Genomic DNA, 17,022 nt, shown 5'->3' with positions numbered 1-17,022 from the left:
AAAAGAAAGGCTTAGGGCAAAAGTTTATATGCAGTTTTTTCCATAATTGATACAGTCCTATTCACATTTGCTATCCTGTCTGTTATTCACTGTGTGACAGCAGATGAAGCACCTTTAAAGAAGATGCTAGAAAAAGAGGAAGTTATCAAAAGTCAAGGCTTCTAAAAGTTTAGCACAAGTGTGAATGATTCACATACTCTAGTCAGTTTTTAACTTTTGCAGCAGCAGCAAAACGTTAGATAATCTAAAATGTTTGCTTTAAGTGATAAGAAAACAATCCTCAATAAAGAATCAGGGGAAGGCAGGAAAGAAAGGTAGAAAAAAATACTATGGAAGTTAGCATCTGCTTGAAACAATTCCTTCACGGTTTTTCTCTCAAAATGAATCTAATAGATTGATTCTCAAAATCATGAGTATAGCGACTTAGGCAAAGACTGCTTTCCATTGTGGGCAACCTTCAATTTTTATCAATATTAACAGTATTTAAGCCAGTAAGTTCAAAGGTTGATGACTTGTTTTCTGCTGCAAATTTTAGCTGGGATCAATAGGTACCCCGAAAACTGTTCAGAACACCGACATCACAGAGACATCTTTGTAATCAGAACATATATTTTAGTAAATGCATTTTAAGCAGTTACTGAACCAAAAATCCATGTGCCAAAGATTTTTCAAGGACATTGAGGACCCTTATTATTATGTCTTTTCATTAAACAGCTTACTCCAGTAACTCCTGTTACTTATATGAGTTAAAGAGCACTTTGGTGCCTTGTAAAATCAAGAACCCAGGAACTAAGTAAGTCCTCATTAAGAAAGAGAATGAAAGAAAAACCAGGAAGGAATTGTTTCATGGTATTATTTTTAAATGGTAGTAACTTATAGAATTGTGCAGGCATCACTAAGCTCCAGTGATTGGTAAGAGCAACTGCAAGTTGGAGCTGAACATAAGCCAGATTTAAGATTACATTTCCTTTCATAACATTAAACTCACTTATATTTTAGTGTGTGCTGATTTTATTTAAAACATACTAGAAAAAATCACTTTGCCAAGTACTACTCCTGCCCTCTTTTATTTCCCAACATTGAGAGTTTGCAATGGAGTTTGTAAAGATAATATTTGGTAGCTCTTACTCAAGTGAATTTATTATGCAATTGTGTGCTTTGTACTAGACTTGCATTTTAAACTGTGTCATAGAACATAAAGTATACCTACAGCAGCCATGGAATTGAGCTGATCGATGTAGAATTCAGGCCAACTTGTTGCTCCCTTGTTTTCTTCCTGGTCCTAAAGAGGAAAAACACAAAGTGATATACCACCAGACAGATACACATGATGGTCCCCAGCACATCTGACTTCTAGGGCGTCTACACAAACCATGAGGAGACAGTGAGATGCAGATTTTGTCTTTACATGTTGGCTTTGACTCATCGGACTGCCCATTTCACTAGAATGGTCTTCCTGACCATCAATTTCCACAGAGAGTGCTAAAGTCTGAGTTAGTGTGGCAAAGGGGACATTTTCAAAACTATATATCAAGGGGAATTTAAATGGTGGCTTTGCCACGCCAGGGTGTGAGCTGTTTTCCTTCAGGGACCCAGTAATATTAAGAAAGGCACTGTGTTTGTTGTGTGAACAAAGGATCTCTGGGTCCTATGTCACAGTGAGGATAGTACTGAATTATTCATCTGGATGAAATCCACAAGAAGGAAAGTTGCCTTTAAACTGACCACAGGACTCTGTCAGTTGTTAACTAGAATTGGTCAGTTCATTTTATTCAAACTCCAGCAGACAGTATAAATTTTGAAGAAAGGTTTCATTAGTTGTTCCCTCTTCAGATGAGGGGGTAGAATAAAGTCTAAAAATGAATAGAAGGTAGTAAAGGGAACAAAACTTAGTCCCAGGCCCAACCCTTATGCTGTGACATCTTGTATTTGGATAGAAAATGGAATGTCTCTGAGCTCTGGGGCACTGAAACACAGGAGGTTGGGAAGCCATTCCTGAACCACTCCAGTCCGTTTGTGTCTTACAAACCATTGTGACACCAGAGTTGACTTGGATTTTGTGGATCCAAGCACGTGCGTACGTGCGTGCACACACACACACACACACACACACACAGAGTATCAGGGTGCTCAGGCCTCTGCTCCATCAGAGCACTGAGTCCATCAGAAGGTGATGTTGTAGTCAGGGATATCCATGCATGTTTGCAAATCTCTGTAACTAGAAGTCATTTGTGGCATCAAATAGACTTAATGAGGACATTTTTAGCTCTTCTCTAGCTTCATATTCAAATAGCACCTTATACAATTAATATCCTCTCCTCATGTCTCCTTAGAGAAGTGCTGGCCCAGCATACATAGCTGCTATCTGACAATAAAGCAGTCACCCCCTATTTTGCTTTAGCATCTATTTATTGGTGTCAGAATCCAGAGATAGTGGTATCAAGATGGGGTTTTTAATTTTAGTCCTGTACTGTACTGTACCTCAAAAAAAAAAAAAAAAAAAAAAAAAAGAGCCCACAACTTTCTCTAAGCAAAATCTCCTAGGCAGGTCTACTTGGGAAAGGCAAAAGAAACGTAATTTCAAAACTGTAAGTATTCACAAAAAATGAACACAAAATGTTTCACAAAAAATGTTTAGGGTGCCTTGAAAGCTGGCAGTAACTGGTTTCGGGACTCAGGCAATTGAGTGAATTTCATGTGGAAACTGTAAAGCCAGATGACTGGACAAAGGCCACAGCAGTAGCTTTGAAGCTGGACTGGATTACACTTCCATGATTTTAAAGAGTGTAGAGAATCTGATGAGTTTTTAGAACAGCCCTGATTATTATTAACTTGTTAATAAAATAGCTCACACTGGTAGCGTAAATGCTGAACCCTTCTCTCTTAAAATGGTGTATTAAAGTTAGCAAAACCCCACTGTTACCAACGTATTCAGCGAGTCAAAGCCCACAGTGACATTCAATGGTTTTTGAATCTATAAAATTAAATAGAAGGTGCCAGATCTTTTTATTTCCCCAAAGTAGGGCAGATCCCCCAAACTACAATAATATCATATCATGTGCCACGTTCAGGGTCCCATGAGTACCTATCTGCTGTAAGCTTAATACACGTGGCTACACAGCAGAGGTCATTTTAGAAACTGAAGGTTAGTATACAATCTTTAGATGTCAGAAATGCCCAAGTAATGTAAATAGATTGAGTCGACCTAGCTGTGATAATTGTAATAAGGGGAAGAAAGTCTCATTTTTATTTCATATGCCTCAGTGCTAAGAAGACCAAATGAGCTAACATAGGTGAAAGCTTCTTGCAAATGCACTAAGTATTATCTCTTTTTTTCTTAGGAGGTGATCCTCAGAATTCATTTTAGCAATGCATCTCTATTTTCCTCTGTGAAGTTCTGGTCCTTTTTTACAACATGGGTTATAGTAGCTTAATGAAACTCACTTATGTGAATCAACTCTCTTCCTCTTGGTGTGCCTGCTCAGGTCTGCAGTTCTGCGACGGCGCAGGCCAAAGGGAGATGAACACAATTGTCCTTCCCAATACCCAGAAGAGCACCTGCCTTGAGACATGCCAGGAGGGTAGGGAAGGGAACTCTCCTAAGAAATCCATGAAAGCAACTTCTCTCAGAAGTGCAATGTATATACTATTCCTGGAAGACCACAGGATCCTATGTCATTACCAGCCGCCAACATGTATTATCCATTGAGACATATGTTTCAGTTCTATGTTATTTGCTCAGGAGAAACAAGTGGAAAAACACATACGACTGTATAAATTTTATTAGTTGTAATGGCAGCAACAGCAACATTCAACACATCTATAGCTTACTATGCACTGGACTGTTCTAAGCACTGTATTAATCATTTAATCTGCCCTATGAGATAGTTGTTGTTATACTCAAGGGGAGACAGAGGCAAAAAGAGGCCAGGTGAGCTGCCAAAAGAGATCCTGCTGGAGATTAAGAGGCAGTGAGAAAGATCAGACTGCAGATTAATCACAAGTAACATATATTAAGTGCAGAAGCTGGCCTTTCACTCTTGACTAGTTCATGATAAGAAACTCAAACATGGCTAGTGTCCAAAAATGAGTTCAGCTTTCCCTAAACCTTATTGCTATTTTTGGAACATTAAACATTTCTGAATATTCATCTCTGAATTTTAACCCAAGTTACCTCTGATTTCCTTTGCTAGACTTTTTCTGTGGTAACTCTTCATCCTCTCAATGCCTTGTCTATCTTTGTATGTGTGCAAACAGATAGTACTTAAGAAGCTCTTTCCTAACCTGTTCTCCTGTTCTGTTACACACTTCAGTTAAAAGATCACCTTTAGGATGATTTCTCAAGAGCTCCTGAAGATGAGCTGACAGCACTGAGTGGCTCTGGGCACTGGAATTGTAAACAAACCCCCTCCCTAAATCATACACATCTAACCCTACTTTTGGTGACCTCTGATACCAACTCTGTGAGAACTTTTCTCTAATAAGCAAGCATACTGACTTCATTGTATTTTTTTAAAAAAGTCATTCTCCTCTTCTCCCCACCCCCAACCTTTTAAAGCTGTTGGTAACACTTAATGACACCTAGAAAAAGCTGCCTATAGGATTACAAATTCTAACAATCACACTCAATGCTTTTTTATTCTATTTACAGAACAGATAATCCATATTAAAATCTAATTTGTTCCCTCTTGAAAATTTTATAAGAATTTTGATTCATATTCTTATCTTCAGAAAGTCTATTAGGCAATTAGGTATTAGAATAACATAAACATTTTATGTTATTAAATTCTTCACTGATTATTGGTTCTTGAGAATATTTACAATTATTTTCAGATAAATGGTATTGTAGAAAGATGACCAGATAGGCCTTCTGAAGATGATACTCCAGACCTAGTTGTGTGGCTTACTCAATCAGCTTTAAAAAAAAAAAAAAAAAGATTTATTTATTTATTTATTTATTTATTTATTTAAGCACTGGGCACAGTCAGAAGTGCAGGAGGGTTGAGAGAATTCACCAGAGCCAGAGTGGGAACAGAACAGGCATACTGATGAAATACACTGCCGAGAGGAGCAGCAGGAGGCAGGAGAGGTCTGCCCACCACGTGGGACTCTCGCTGGTGGCCGGGGATCGAACTGGCGCTGTAGAGGCGTGGCAGCTTTGCAGCCCAGCGCTCAACCGCTGCGCCACCAGTGGAGGCCCTCAATCAGCTTTTTATTGGTAAGATTTAGTACTTCTGGGTTCCATTTTTCTTCTTTCCAAAATAAGAGGGGTAAAACCAGACTTCTTTAAAAGTTTCTAAAAGCCCAAGATTCATAGCTCTAAGAGTGAGATGTCATGGAAAATACTGCATGCAATGCATAGTTTGAGCTCGCAACTTCTAATATAAATTAAAAACAATTAAGTTGTTCAATGACCCAGTTATACAACGCTTCATTTTCAATAGCTACTGCCTTTCCTTCCCTGCCAATGGTTACTGGAGAGGGGAAAATCAAACAACTGCTTTATTATTTCTGCAATCTAACTCATCCTGTTTCCTTGGGAGGCTGTGAGTCATTGAGAAGATTCATGGACAAAAATATTTCCTGCTGGTTGGAATTCACCTTTCACACTTTGTCTTCACCTATATACTGCACTGACTACCACTCTGAATTCCTGGTTGTCTACTCTGCTTCCATTATCTCAGATGCTGAAAACAAACAAACAAACAAAGCTAAAGCAAACCTACTAGAAAGATGAAATTTAAGAACACTGACTTTTGTTATTTTAAATCAGGCTTTAATCAACCAACTCTTTTAGAAGATAAAGATATACAGTCTTTCTAGCCTCACTTCAATTTCAACTGCCACATTTTTCATTCCTAATAACTGCTGAGTGCCTAGTAAAAATTTCAAGAAATTCTCCCTCTATCTTCTTTAAATGTTCACCAGTGCCTTTATTTTTCTCAGTATCACTTTGCCCATGAGAATAAATTTCACACTCTTCCTTTGTCTGCATTCTTTCTGAGATAAACATTCACAGCTGTATGTCTGGACTTGCATTTTTCAGGTCACTGCCACCTTTCTGTGCAGATCCAAGCTGCCAGTGTTCAGCTTCTGTCACCATCAATGGACATGTATGATTCTCAGTCACTCACTACCATGCGGGGTGTACAGAGAGGCGAGTTAAGTAACATCTCTTTGTGACTCAGCCTTGCTTCCCTTGTCTGGAAAATGGGTGTCTACCTCTTCAGCTCATTGTATTTAATAAGTTACCACAAGTAAAGAAAGCACTGGGAACAGTACACAGAGCATGCTCAATAAGTGTTAGATAGGATGGTCATGACATATTCCAGAATGTCCAGCTATGGCCACTGTAAGTCTTTGTTACTAGGACTGCAAAGGCTTTGACCCCTAAGTCTACTTTTAGCCATAATTACATATCTATACAGGCATAGATACATGGCTTGCAATTTTTTTTCACTGCCATGCTATTTTAATTCCCAAATAATAAAATTACCAAAAGTATGGAAAGGGGGATGGTTCAATAAATAAATTTGTAGCAGTAACAAAGAATGAAGTAGAGTTGCATAATGATATTAAAAATGACCAAACATATTACTATTTTAGGACAACAGCTTTGCTTTTGCTGATGTTCTATGTAACAAGAAATGCATCAAGTGCAAGACACTACAACATTTGAAATGTCTATTCTCTACCCTGGGACACCCTCTACACCCTACAGCAAGTAATTAAAAACATTTCTAACAGTCTTCTCTCACTGGATTTTCTATTTCTAAAACATAGTGTTACCCTAATGTCAACTGTTTATGCAGACAAAGAAACTATGATTTGGGTTAAGACTTACCCAAAGCATGTTATATTTTTCTAAATTTCCAAACATATATTGCAAATGTGTGTGGCAAAAAATTTCTTGGTAGCAGCTGAAGTTTGTCATTGGTGTGAGACACAAATTACAGTTTAAAATAAAGTCTTCAAGAATAACTTTTGAAAATATCACAGTTCTACTACGTAAGAGATGGCAGAGTTTTTCTTCAGTTTGAGATGCTCTTAGTAAGGCCCAAAATAGGCTGTGCCAAGGTCAATCAATTACAAAGGTCATGTTTTGCGGTTGTTCACTAGACCACAAATCACAGGCTGGAGCAGCGTGCATTTGGCCAACTGAAGTCATAAATCTCCATGTGCACTGTTAGAAACCCATGAGGTTCTTGGATAATACTTGCTAGGAAAGAAAGACACATTCTTTCACTGTCTAGATTTGGCTAAAAATCCTCCATCAATGTATAAGAATACTGTGGACTCAAAAATAGTACAGACATATTAAATCTAACGAAATGAATTTCAACAGCAGAAATATATCATTTCAAAATGACAATAAATTCCATTCTGACAATTTTCTTTACAGGACAATAAAAAATGTTGTTGTAAAACTGTTCTATTTGGAAAGAAAAACTATCAGAAAACATGTGAGTGTGATTGTACACAGGATCAGAGAATTCTGCCCCTTTGTAATAATCAAAATAGTCACCTATTCCATTAAATTGTCGTGCTATCCTGGATTTCATGGGTCTGGCCCCATATACTAATGAATACAACAGATGTTAAATAAATTCATTCTATACCTAGAAATTTTACAAACTACCAGGCAGAAAGGGGCAGACAAACCAAAACAGTTTACTCTACTTGATATGTCTCCATATGTGTGACATCCAATAAACTCAAGTGAATGATAGGAAACAGGTGCCAATGTGGGTGAGATCAGGTCCAAGGAACAGGATGGTAGGTGGAAAAGTATTTTGTGGAGGCTTGCTAATAACGTCTATTAACTTTCATGTAGCTAATGTTATTAATGTAACCAGTATCTTCTCAAAAGATGGCCGTGATGAAGTGCAGGAGACCCTCAGAAATCAGGGGTTAGGAAATATTTTTTGCAAAAGACAAGATAATAAATATTTTAGGTTTTACACAACAGTCTGTCATTACTCAATTCTGCTGTTGTGCAGTATAAAAATAGCTACAGTTAACACTTGCATGAATGAACATTAGTTTCAATAATACTTTATTTACAGAAACAGGTGACTGGCCAGATGCTGCCACAGGTTGTCAAGGACTGTACTAGATTAGGCTTGGCTCTCAATAGGGCAGAAGTACATCAAACTCTAACTTGGTTACCAACTATTTTTTATGCCTTCTCCTCTTGAAGCCACTGTTTCCAATAACCCCAGCTATTCATTAGGATCAGTCCAGAAAGTGTTTGTGCTTTTCCTGGGAACCTGCATTTTTCTAGCATTTTTTACTTCCCTCAGCCTTCCAATGCCTACCCTAACCCCTAGCAGTGTATATTCTATATACTAAGTTTTTCAAAGTGAGGTGGTTAGTTTTATTTTTTTTTAAAGATTTATTTATTTATGCATACCAGAGCTGGGGTACAGGCCAGAGATGTGGGGGGTGAAAGGATTCACCAGAGACAGAGTGGGGAACAGAACAGGCAGATCGACCAAAGTACACTGCTGAGGGGAACAGCCAGTGAGTCAGGAGAGGTCTGCTGCACCATGTGGGTTGCTCCCTGGCCGCCTGGGGATCGAACTTATGCTGCAGAGGCTGTGGACAGCTTCATAGGTTGTGTCTTAACCCCTTGTGCCGCCAGGGAGGCCCCGAGGTGGTTAGTTTTAAAAAATATTTCCTATGTTATCAGATTTCAAGCTGGCCAGTGGACCTGGGGACTGCCAATACTGGTTACATTTTAGGCCACTGCCACAATTACACATCAAGTGTACCTGCTGCCAAAATCCGGTTGGGGCCACACAAGGAATGATTATAGAACAGTAGCTTTTTCATCTGCCAGGATATGCAACACCTCAGAATGTCTGTCATTTTCAGGAAGACCTTCAGGGTGATTTGCAGTAACAATGGCTTTCATATTTAGCATTTAAGAATCATAGGAGAAGAGCAAGCTGCCTTCCCCATGTTCTCTGATAACTACAAAACATCTGTATGTTTTTTTGTTTTTTTTTTTAAGATTTATTTATTTATTATTTATACATGCACTAGGTACAGTCAGAAGCGCGGGAGGGTGAGAGAATTCACCAGAGCCAGAGCGGGGAGCAGAGCAGGCAGAAAGACCGAAGTACACTGCTGAGGGGAGCAGCGGGCAGCAGGAGAGGTCTGCGCGCCATGTGGGACCCTCCTCCTGTAGCCGGTGGCCGGGGAGAAGACGGGGATCGAACCGGCGCGTGCAGCTTTGCAGCCCAGCGCTCAACCGCTGCGCCACCAGGGAGGCCCAACATCTGTATGTTTTTAAGGAGAGCAAGCACATAATTGCAGAGCTAGGTCTCTGACCCTGGAGACAGCTTCCTCATCTGAGTTTCCCTTCACAATGGTCCTTGCATAAGATGACCAGCAGGTAACTGGCCATGTGTTCTTTGAGAGATGGCTTAGAGAGGTTCCTAATTGTTTGGGACCAGCACTCTCATTAATGGTTAGAAAATCCACCTCATACTAAATTGACAGATGTCTCTGTAATTTTAAGCACTTCTTGGCCTCAGTTTTGCCCTTGGGAACTGCATGGAACAAGTATTTAAAAAATTTGAATAAAGCTATTATTATGTCCTCCCAAAGTTGCCTTGTTACCAAGCCAAAAATTCTCCCCTGGCTGTATAGCACAAATTTATCTTCCTCAATTCATAAATAAATCTCAATTTTTCCATAAGTTCATCACACCCTCATGTTTACTCTGTAAAAATAATTCCAATAAATATCTCTCATTTCCTATGAAAGGGCTCTTGATTCTAGAGAGTCTCTACTCAGAGGGCATCTAGAAGATTTCTGATCAAAATGTCTCCCAAGAAACAATTCTTGCTTTCCTGATGGTCCACAAAAAGATATGCTTTTAGGTTTTAGAATAAAAGATAGTATCATTTGAAACAGTGGTAAACGTGTATAGTTCTTACTTTAGGACTGTAAGGATACAAATTGGCCATGACCTCAATAGCAAAATTTATTTTCTTACTGTAAGATTGAAGATGGTTTTTCACTCAATCATAAATTAACAGAATTGAAAATGGGTGAATAGGACCTAGGTGCCAAGAAGTTTTGTGGGGATTTTAAGCTTCTTAAGAGCATTTTTTTTGAGGTCTCTGTATTATATTTCTGCTGTCCCTGTTCTCCTATGCATCCACTCCTTCAAACCTCAAGGACATCAGAATAAGAGATAGACAATTCCACTTTCTGGCTGAAGATGAGACAATCTATAATGGCGAAATGTGGAAGTTACACTGTGTGGCTAGCACCCTACTCCAGGTTCCTCACACCTAAATTACCTAAATGCTCAGACTTACGCAAAATTTTTTCTCAAAAAACATGCCCCATCCTAAGCACTTCACTTCAATTGTACCGGCTCAGTTGCCCTGTCTAAGTTGTATGGCATGGTTTTTATTTGGGTACCATTGAGTCTCTGGCTTGAAACCATTTCATTATATTCCCCTTAGAGACACAATGGCACCTGGCCCTCTATTTTCTGTTGGGCAAAGAGGTGGGGCTACTTCTAAAACTTCTTGTATTATTCATCAAAAAAATAAGTGAAAGGGCCTCCCTGGTGGTGTAAGGAGTTAGGTCTCAGCATTATGAAGCTATCTTCAGCCACTGCAGCACAAGTTTGATCCCTGGCCAGGGAGCTAACCCACATGGCACAGCAGACCTCTCCTATCTTGCCTGCTGCTCCCCTCAGTAGTGTATTTTAGTAGATCTGCCTGTTCTGCTCCCCATTCTGTCTCTGGTGAATCCTCTCACCCTCCCCCCCCACCTCTGGCCTACATCTCAGCTCTTGTATGCATAAATAAATAAAAATACATCTTTAAAAAATTTTAAAAATAGGGCCTCCCCAGTGGTGCAGCGGTTGAGCGCTGGGTTGCAAAGCTGCCCGCAGCTTCTGTGGCGCCGGTTCCATCCCCAGCTGCTCCCCGGCCACCGGAGGAGGGTCCTGCATGGCGCGCAGACCTCTCCTGCTGCCCGCTGCTCCCCTCAGCAGTGCACTTCGGTCCTTCTGCCTGCTCTGCTCCCCGCTCTGGCTCTAGTGAATTCTCTTGCCCTCCCGCGCTTCTGACTGTACCCAGTGCTTGTATAAATAAATAAATAAATCTTAAAAAAAATTAAAAATAAGTGAAAGAAAGAAGGGAAGAAAAGGCTTTTACCTACTCCCCACCCTAGCCAGAAAGTTACATTTGACCACCTAGACTAGCGTGGGAGCAGTATTAACAGTATACTGATGAACACAGGGTTTCTCAAGGGCAAGACTGGAACAGAATCTTTCTGTTCATCATGTTCAAAATTCCGTCCCATCATGTTCAAACTACAAAGTCCCTTCTCATTTACTCATTCAATAAATATTGAATTTTATAATGACCTAGACACTGTTTTAGATGTTGGAATAGACAATGAAAAAGTAACGCTTTCTATTTTTCACTTTAGTGATCCATGAATACAAGACATTTGAAATGTGAGGACATGTTAATAAACTTAAGTTGAGAGTCTCTTAGAAGATCACAAACTTATTCTCACAATAGGATCTTAGTCTTTGTAAGTATAGCTACTAAGAATTGTACCCATTCATGGACACTTCTTAACATGATAAAAACAAGTATTGTAACTCTCCCGAACTTTTACTAAACTCTAATCTTTATTGATGCATCTTTTAATTCCAACAAGAAAAATATCAAATGTAAGCATTCTTTAACTCCACTGAAAAAGAATGCTTTGAAACATTTCTTTGATAGCACAAAATGTTTCATGAATATTTTCTATGTGTCACAAGCTTTGTTTAAACTAGTAAAAAAAATCATCAAAAATTTCTGGATGAGAAATGAAACATAACACAGAAGTCAGTCTCGTGCTACTTCTCAGTCAACTATCCTTCATGTTCTCCTCCAAATCACATGCCCCAGAAAAGCAAGAAAAGAGTACCACTTTAAAGAGACCTAGTCTCCTTAAGGGGAACAGCAGCAATGAAACAAAGCGAGGACCAGCAATATGATGCCAAGCGTAAAGAAGCCAAGTGCACTTGTAAAACAGTTCAGGGGCTCAGTCTGTTCCAACACCTTTTCTGAAAAAGCCTCAATGATTTTACAGAAATGAAATCTTAAAAGTCATATGATAAAGGCTCCTAGGAGAAAAAAGCATTTCATGTGCCCATCTAAGAAATTAGCCACACTCCTTACCTAGAACTAAAAGTTGAATCTTTATAGTTGATCCCCCAAACTACAAGACATTTATTTTATTTATTTTAACAAGTCATTTCTTTGGGAGAGTACTTCACAGCATGGAATATAAATGGAGCTCAAAAAAAAATCTCAATCAGTATAACTCCAACATCTGAAGTCAACTTTAGATGAAAATTCCCCTTAATTTTCATGGCAAAGATAAAGAAACCTATTTTCAGAAGAGATACAATCCGACAACTTCTCCCACAGGCAGGAAGTTTGCCTGTGACACAAAGGTGCACAATGGCATTAAACAAATTTCTTCCACACAGCTGGCAAGAAGTGAAGTCTCTGACCATGTGTCACCACGGAGTGCCACAGACCCAGGTACAATTTAGTACAACTTTTTGGTAAATTAACATGTTTGGACACACATCACTAAACCTTTATGCAGTACGGAAATCCAATCAGTGGTGTCAAAGGTCTCTGTCACCTCACATCTTGCTACCAGATTTTTGCTACCAGGTCAGGCTTTCAGAATCTCTGAAAGCAGGTTTTGATGTTCTATTACCTGCTCTTGGGAAAACAATCAAAGTGTGTTTATGATTTGCAATATAATGTTTAACACAAGGCTACAAAGAAAGGACTTTGGAATATAGTAATTAAAGTAGGGAGAGAATCAGGGGAAACTGGAAGCCCACACAGGCATCTTCTATTCTGGAAGCATTCTCAGGATGACTGCACACAATGCTAAGACAGGGCTAATTGTCCCTTGAGGACAGCCACAACTGTTCTTCTGATTCTAAGTCATTGCTGACTTTAGGATATACTACTGAATTAATGACAGCATTTTAACAAAGGAAACAAAAGAGGAGTATTAGCTGGAAGATGTCACTATTTCACAAATACCTAAATGTGAGAACATGGGGGCGTACATGTTAGACATTGAGAAAATAAAAGACTTCTCACCTATGGGGGCATTAAAGGAAACCATTTTATAGATAGCTCAACTCAAATGTTGCTTTGCACTGTATTGAAAAATGACAGAATTTAAGATACTATTTAAAGTTGATATTCTTTGGTGGACTTTCTATTGTAACCTTTTCCTAGTTCCACAAATAACTAGATTCCTTGGGAGTGTAAGGAATTTGTAGAAACCCAACCTAGAAGTATTTGTGACACAATCTAACTTACACTGGAAGCATGAAATTTCTTTCTACTTCCCGGGGGAGAAGCCATGACTTGCACCAAGCAGAGCATGGATTTAACAGTATTAGGCATGCTAGAGCTATTAGTGAAAAGGATAAAATAAATGTAGGAAAAGCTAGTTGTGTACTTTTTGAGGTAAAAACATCTTTTTCACGGTAAAAACATCATTCCAGCCTTCCACTGATATCTTTCATAAACCCATCTCCTAGAGGGCAATATTTCTATACAAACAGGCAAGATAACACTTAGAGAGTCTGTAGAAAACCAAGGAGAGACCCAAGGGTAAGCATGGAATGTGTTACTTAGGTCCAATTATAATCTAGGAGCAAAAGGAGGCCTCAAGGCCAAGAGTGACAAATGCTTGCTACATATGCCATATGCTCCCATATTGTATCACAGCAGACATTGCTAATCAATTACCACACTGTTTTCAATGAGAACATTCAAAACCTCTGGATGTTTCTCAAAGTACTCCAGGCTCCAACTCACCATTGTTCAGAGATAGTAATTAATATAAATTAAGGGTTATTCATAGTGTACTCAGTTAATCTAGGAAGAAAACCACAGTTCTAAGAAATACTGAAACAAAAGACCTGCATTGCTCTGGAGCACCTCCCATACTGCCTGCCTGTCCCTCTGAAATCCACTGGGCTGCAGACAGCCAGAATGGGTGGCTAGTTTTGAATTCCCAGATGTGAGATATAGCAATATTCCTTTCCATCAGAGAAACAGCGATCACTGAGATCACTCACTCATTGTGCATTTCTACACTTGCAGATTGCAGAATTTTGGAAATGAAATGGAGCTGTGCTTATGTGCTTCAATACACGTAAGCAAGGGGCTCAAAAGGCTTCACACATAGTTGTATTTGGAACCTTGGTGCACAGTAGCACTGTTGACAAGTACTTTATGGCAAAGATTATGAGCTCCACCATCATCATGGACTGCTAACTCTGTAATCAACACATGGTGGAATTTATCCTGTACCAGAACTGTCAAAAGGGAGCTATCAAAAGGAACCTGCCTGAGAATTAAGATCTGGAAGTCAAAGATAGCTGCTCTGTAGCAGCTGAGAGCCACTGCCTTCCCAGGTCTCCCATTCAAAGCCAGCACTCTAAGTCTCTTCCAGTGCAGAGAGCAGAGGCAGGAATGTGAGCCCCATGCTGTACCACTGAGGGAGGCACAAGTGACGAGCACAGAGTGAAAGCTGTGGGAGTTGCTTCACTGGCCCCTATTCCAGAGAGAAGAATAGAGCTCCACAGGGCTCACAACCCCCATACTCTCCTTGACTCCATTAATTGGTTTGTCCAAATAAGATATTGTACTTTATCTTGGCTATAGATCACTTAGATCACTTTTTTTTTAAATTGTTTGAGTGAATGCAAACACCGGGTCATTTGTCCCTATCCTCTTACAGCCTGGTGTTCCCTGATTACACAGAAAGCAAGGCCTTGATAAGGGGTGTTGTTCACTGAAGAAATGCAAGGATGAAGAACACTAAAGAGATGACTGCCACAAAGTAGATACATGCTGTTTCTACAATATTCTAAAGAACAAAGCAGAATCCAGTATTTATAGACTGAAGAAGTCATGCGTTTAACTTGTCACACTACAACTAGCTCAGAATTTAGGCATCAGAATAGACAGCAATGTACACATTTCATTTCTTTTTTAAAATTCCAAGGTGGACATAATAAAATATTAGCATTTGTAAAATATGGGTATTTATTATATTCCAAGCGCTTTTGTGAAATTTAAAAATTTCACAAAAATAAGTATAACAACCAGGAAATAACAGCTTACCTACAACTTGAGGGGAAAGTTCATTATTAGTTTTATTTTTTAGAAATTTTAGAGAATGCCCATTATGGGTATGAGATTGTATGTTCTGGAACAATAACAGTTACATGCAACTGTTGAAACATTCTTTTATTATTTCCTCAACCCTGAAGTTTTCTTTCCTTGTAACTTTGGAAATCACACAGTTAAAGCAGACTTGAATTATAATGCTGCTGCATCTCTGAACAGTTTGTAAATCTGGCTCACTTGTTCTAATAGATTACTTATTTGTGAAAATGGGCTTGTCTCATGGAACCTCTTGGGTTCCTCCCCCATCACAAACAACAGAGGAACAATGCTTTCATCTAAAAATACTCTTAAGTCCTCTCATTTTGAAAACTCAAGATTTTTATCGACCACTTGTCTTTTCAAGGCAATAAGGAATTTTAATTTTATTTAAAAACTAGCTCAAACCCCACACAAGCCCACTTCCAGGAGCTGAACTGGGCTACAGGGTCAGCATGGCCCACTGGTCATGTGGGCGAGAAGAGGAAAAAAGTGCGATTTGACTTTCTCTGGGCCTCCATCTTCCCCAAGGATAAATTAATGGTGCTCCTGCAGTAAGATATTCAGGGCTCTGATGAGAAGTTCAAATGAGTTGATAATCACTGTCCCAGACATAGTGGGGGTCCATTTACCAAGTTCTAGTGCTAACAGTAACTATTTTAATTTCTCCCCTTATTTACGATGTATCCTTCTAACTCACTATCTCCCCCTCTGAAATGTCCTGTGGTTCAAGAAAGGGGGAAATGCTTTTGAAATTCTCACAACTCTTCTGAGAAAACCAGGTCCCACCATGTAAGGCCATGGTGATGAGTCCCACGTGGCATGTGTGAACAGCAGTTACATTCCCTGCTGCTGCTCTGATGATGCCATCATCACACATATGGTGACAGCAGTTACCATCACTATGCCCCACACTCTCTGATGACCAAATCATAGTATCCCAGTTTTCACAACACCCCTATAAAAGTGGTCTCACTGTACAGAGGACAGAGAAATTATAAATTAAGCAATATATGCCCCCAGTCATGCAAGTAGCAATGGAACTCTGCCTTCTCAGGCTACACTTTGGATGGCCTTTACCTATGCAAAGTATTTCCCATAACTATTACTTGGCTTCATGGACATACATTACACTACAGTTTAGAATAATTCTGAGGAACAAGCATAGTTTAGGAAGCTGCCAGGCTGATTCCTTAAATTGAAAAGCTTTTGGATTAACCCTCCCCAAGGGAGGTTCTTTCACTAGAAGTATCTCAAGTCTGAAAACATAGGACAGTACAGAACCAGAGTGCAATACCCTGACAGAAGACTCCAGAAGTTGGACACAATGGTTTAGAGTTGTGCATTTCTCCAAGGACCAAAGAAAAAGAAAGATGTTCTTGGTTCATCCTATGGGCACATCTACGCATTATAGCTCCTTAATTAATGAAGGTGTGTACTTACTGAGAGTCAACATTTATAAAAACAAAGCAGTGAGCTCAGAACCATTCTGGACACCACAAGGTACTGGTGGGAACAGGGATCAGCTGGATTGACAGAATTGGTTACCAGGGGTAGGAAAAAAAATACAGAAAACTGGTATTACTGAACAAAGGGATTATAGGAAGAAGAGGCAAATACAGACTTAGAAACCAATAACCCTTTACTGGATACAGCTTTAAGGCTGCCAGAGACAGAGAGAAATGTTAAATTCTTTTCTCCAAATCTAAAATATGATGTAATTTTGATAGCATTGGCATCTGTAATAAAAAAGAAAATAAAAATGGAAAACAGGTCC

The 17,022-nt window shown here is 39.3% G+C and overlaps 1 protein-coding gene across 2 annotated transcripts in view; it reads right to left on the bottom strand.

Moving 5' to 3' along the window:
- Nucleotides 1-17,022, bottom strand: part of DAAM1 (dishevelled associated activator of morphogenesis 1) — a gene marked incomplete at both ends in the record, with an annotated part of 92,721 nt that overhangs the window by 50,419 nt on the left and 25,280 nt on the right. For both annotated transcript variants that reach the window (XM_084240921.1, XM_084240922.1), the window contains one exon: nucleotides 1,211-1,282. In XM_084240921.1, the coding sequence (XP_084097047.1) occupies nucleotides 1,211-1,282 (72 nt within the window). The remainder of the gene's footprint in view (nucleotides 1-1,210; nucleotides 1,283-17,022) is intronic.

The sequence above is a fragment of the Talpa europaea genome, assembly GCF_964194135.1.
Source record: "Talpa europaea genome assembly, chromosome: 8".
Classification (NCBI taxonomy): Eukaryota; Metazoa; Chordata; class Mammalia; order Eulipotyphla; family Talpidae; genus Talpa; species Talpa europaea.
The sequence above is the reverse complement of the archived record's forward strand: the minus strand, read 5'-3'. Positions and strand labels throughout refer to the sequence as shown.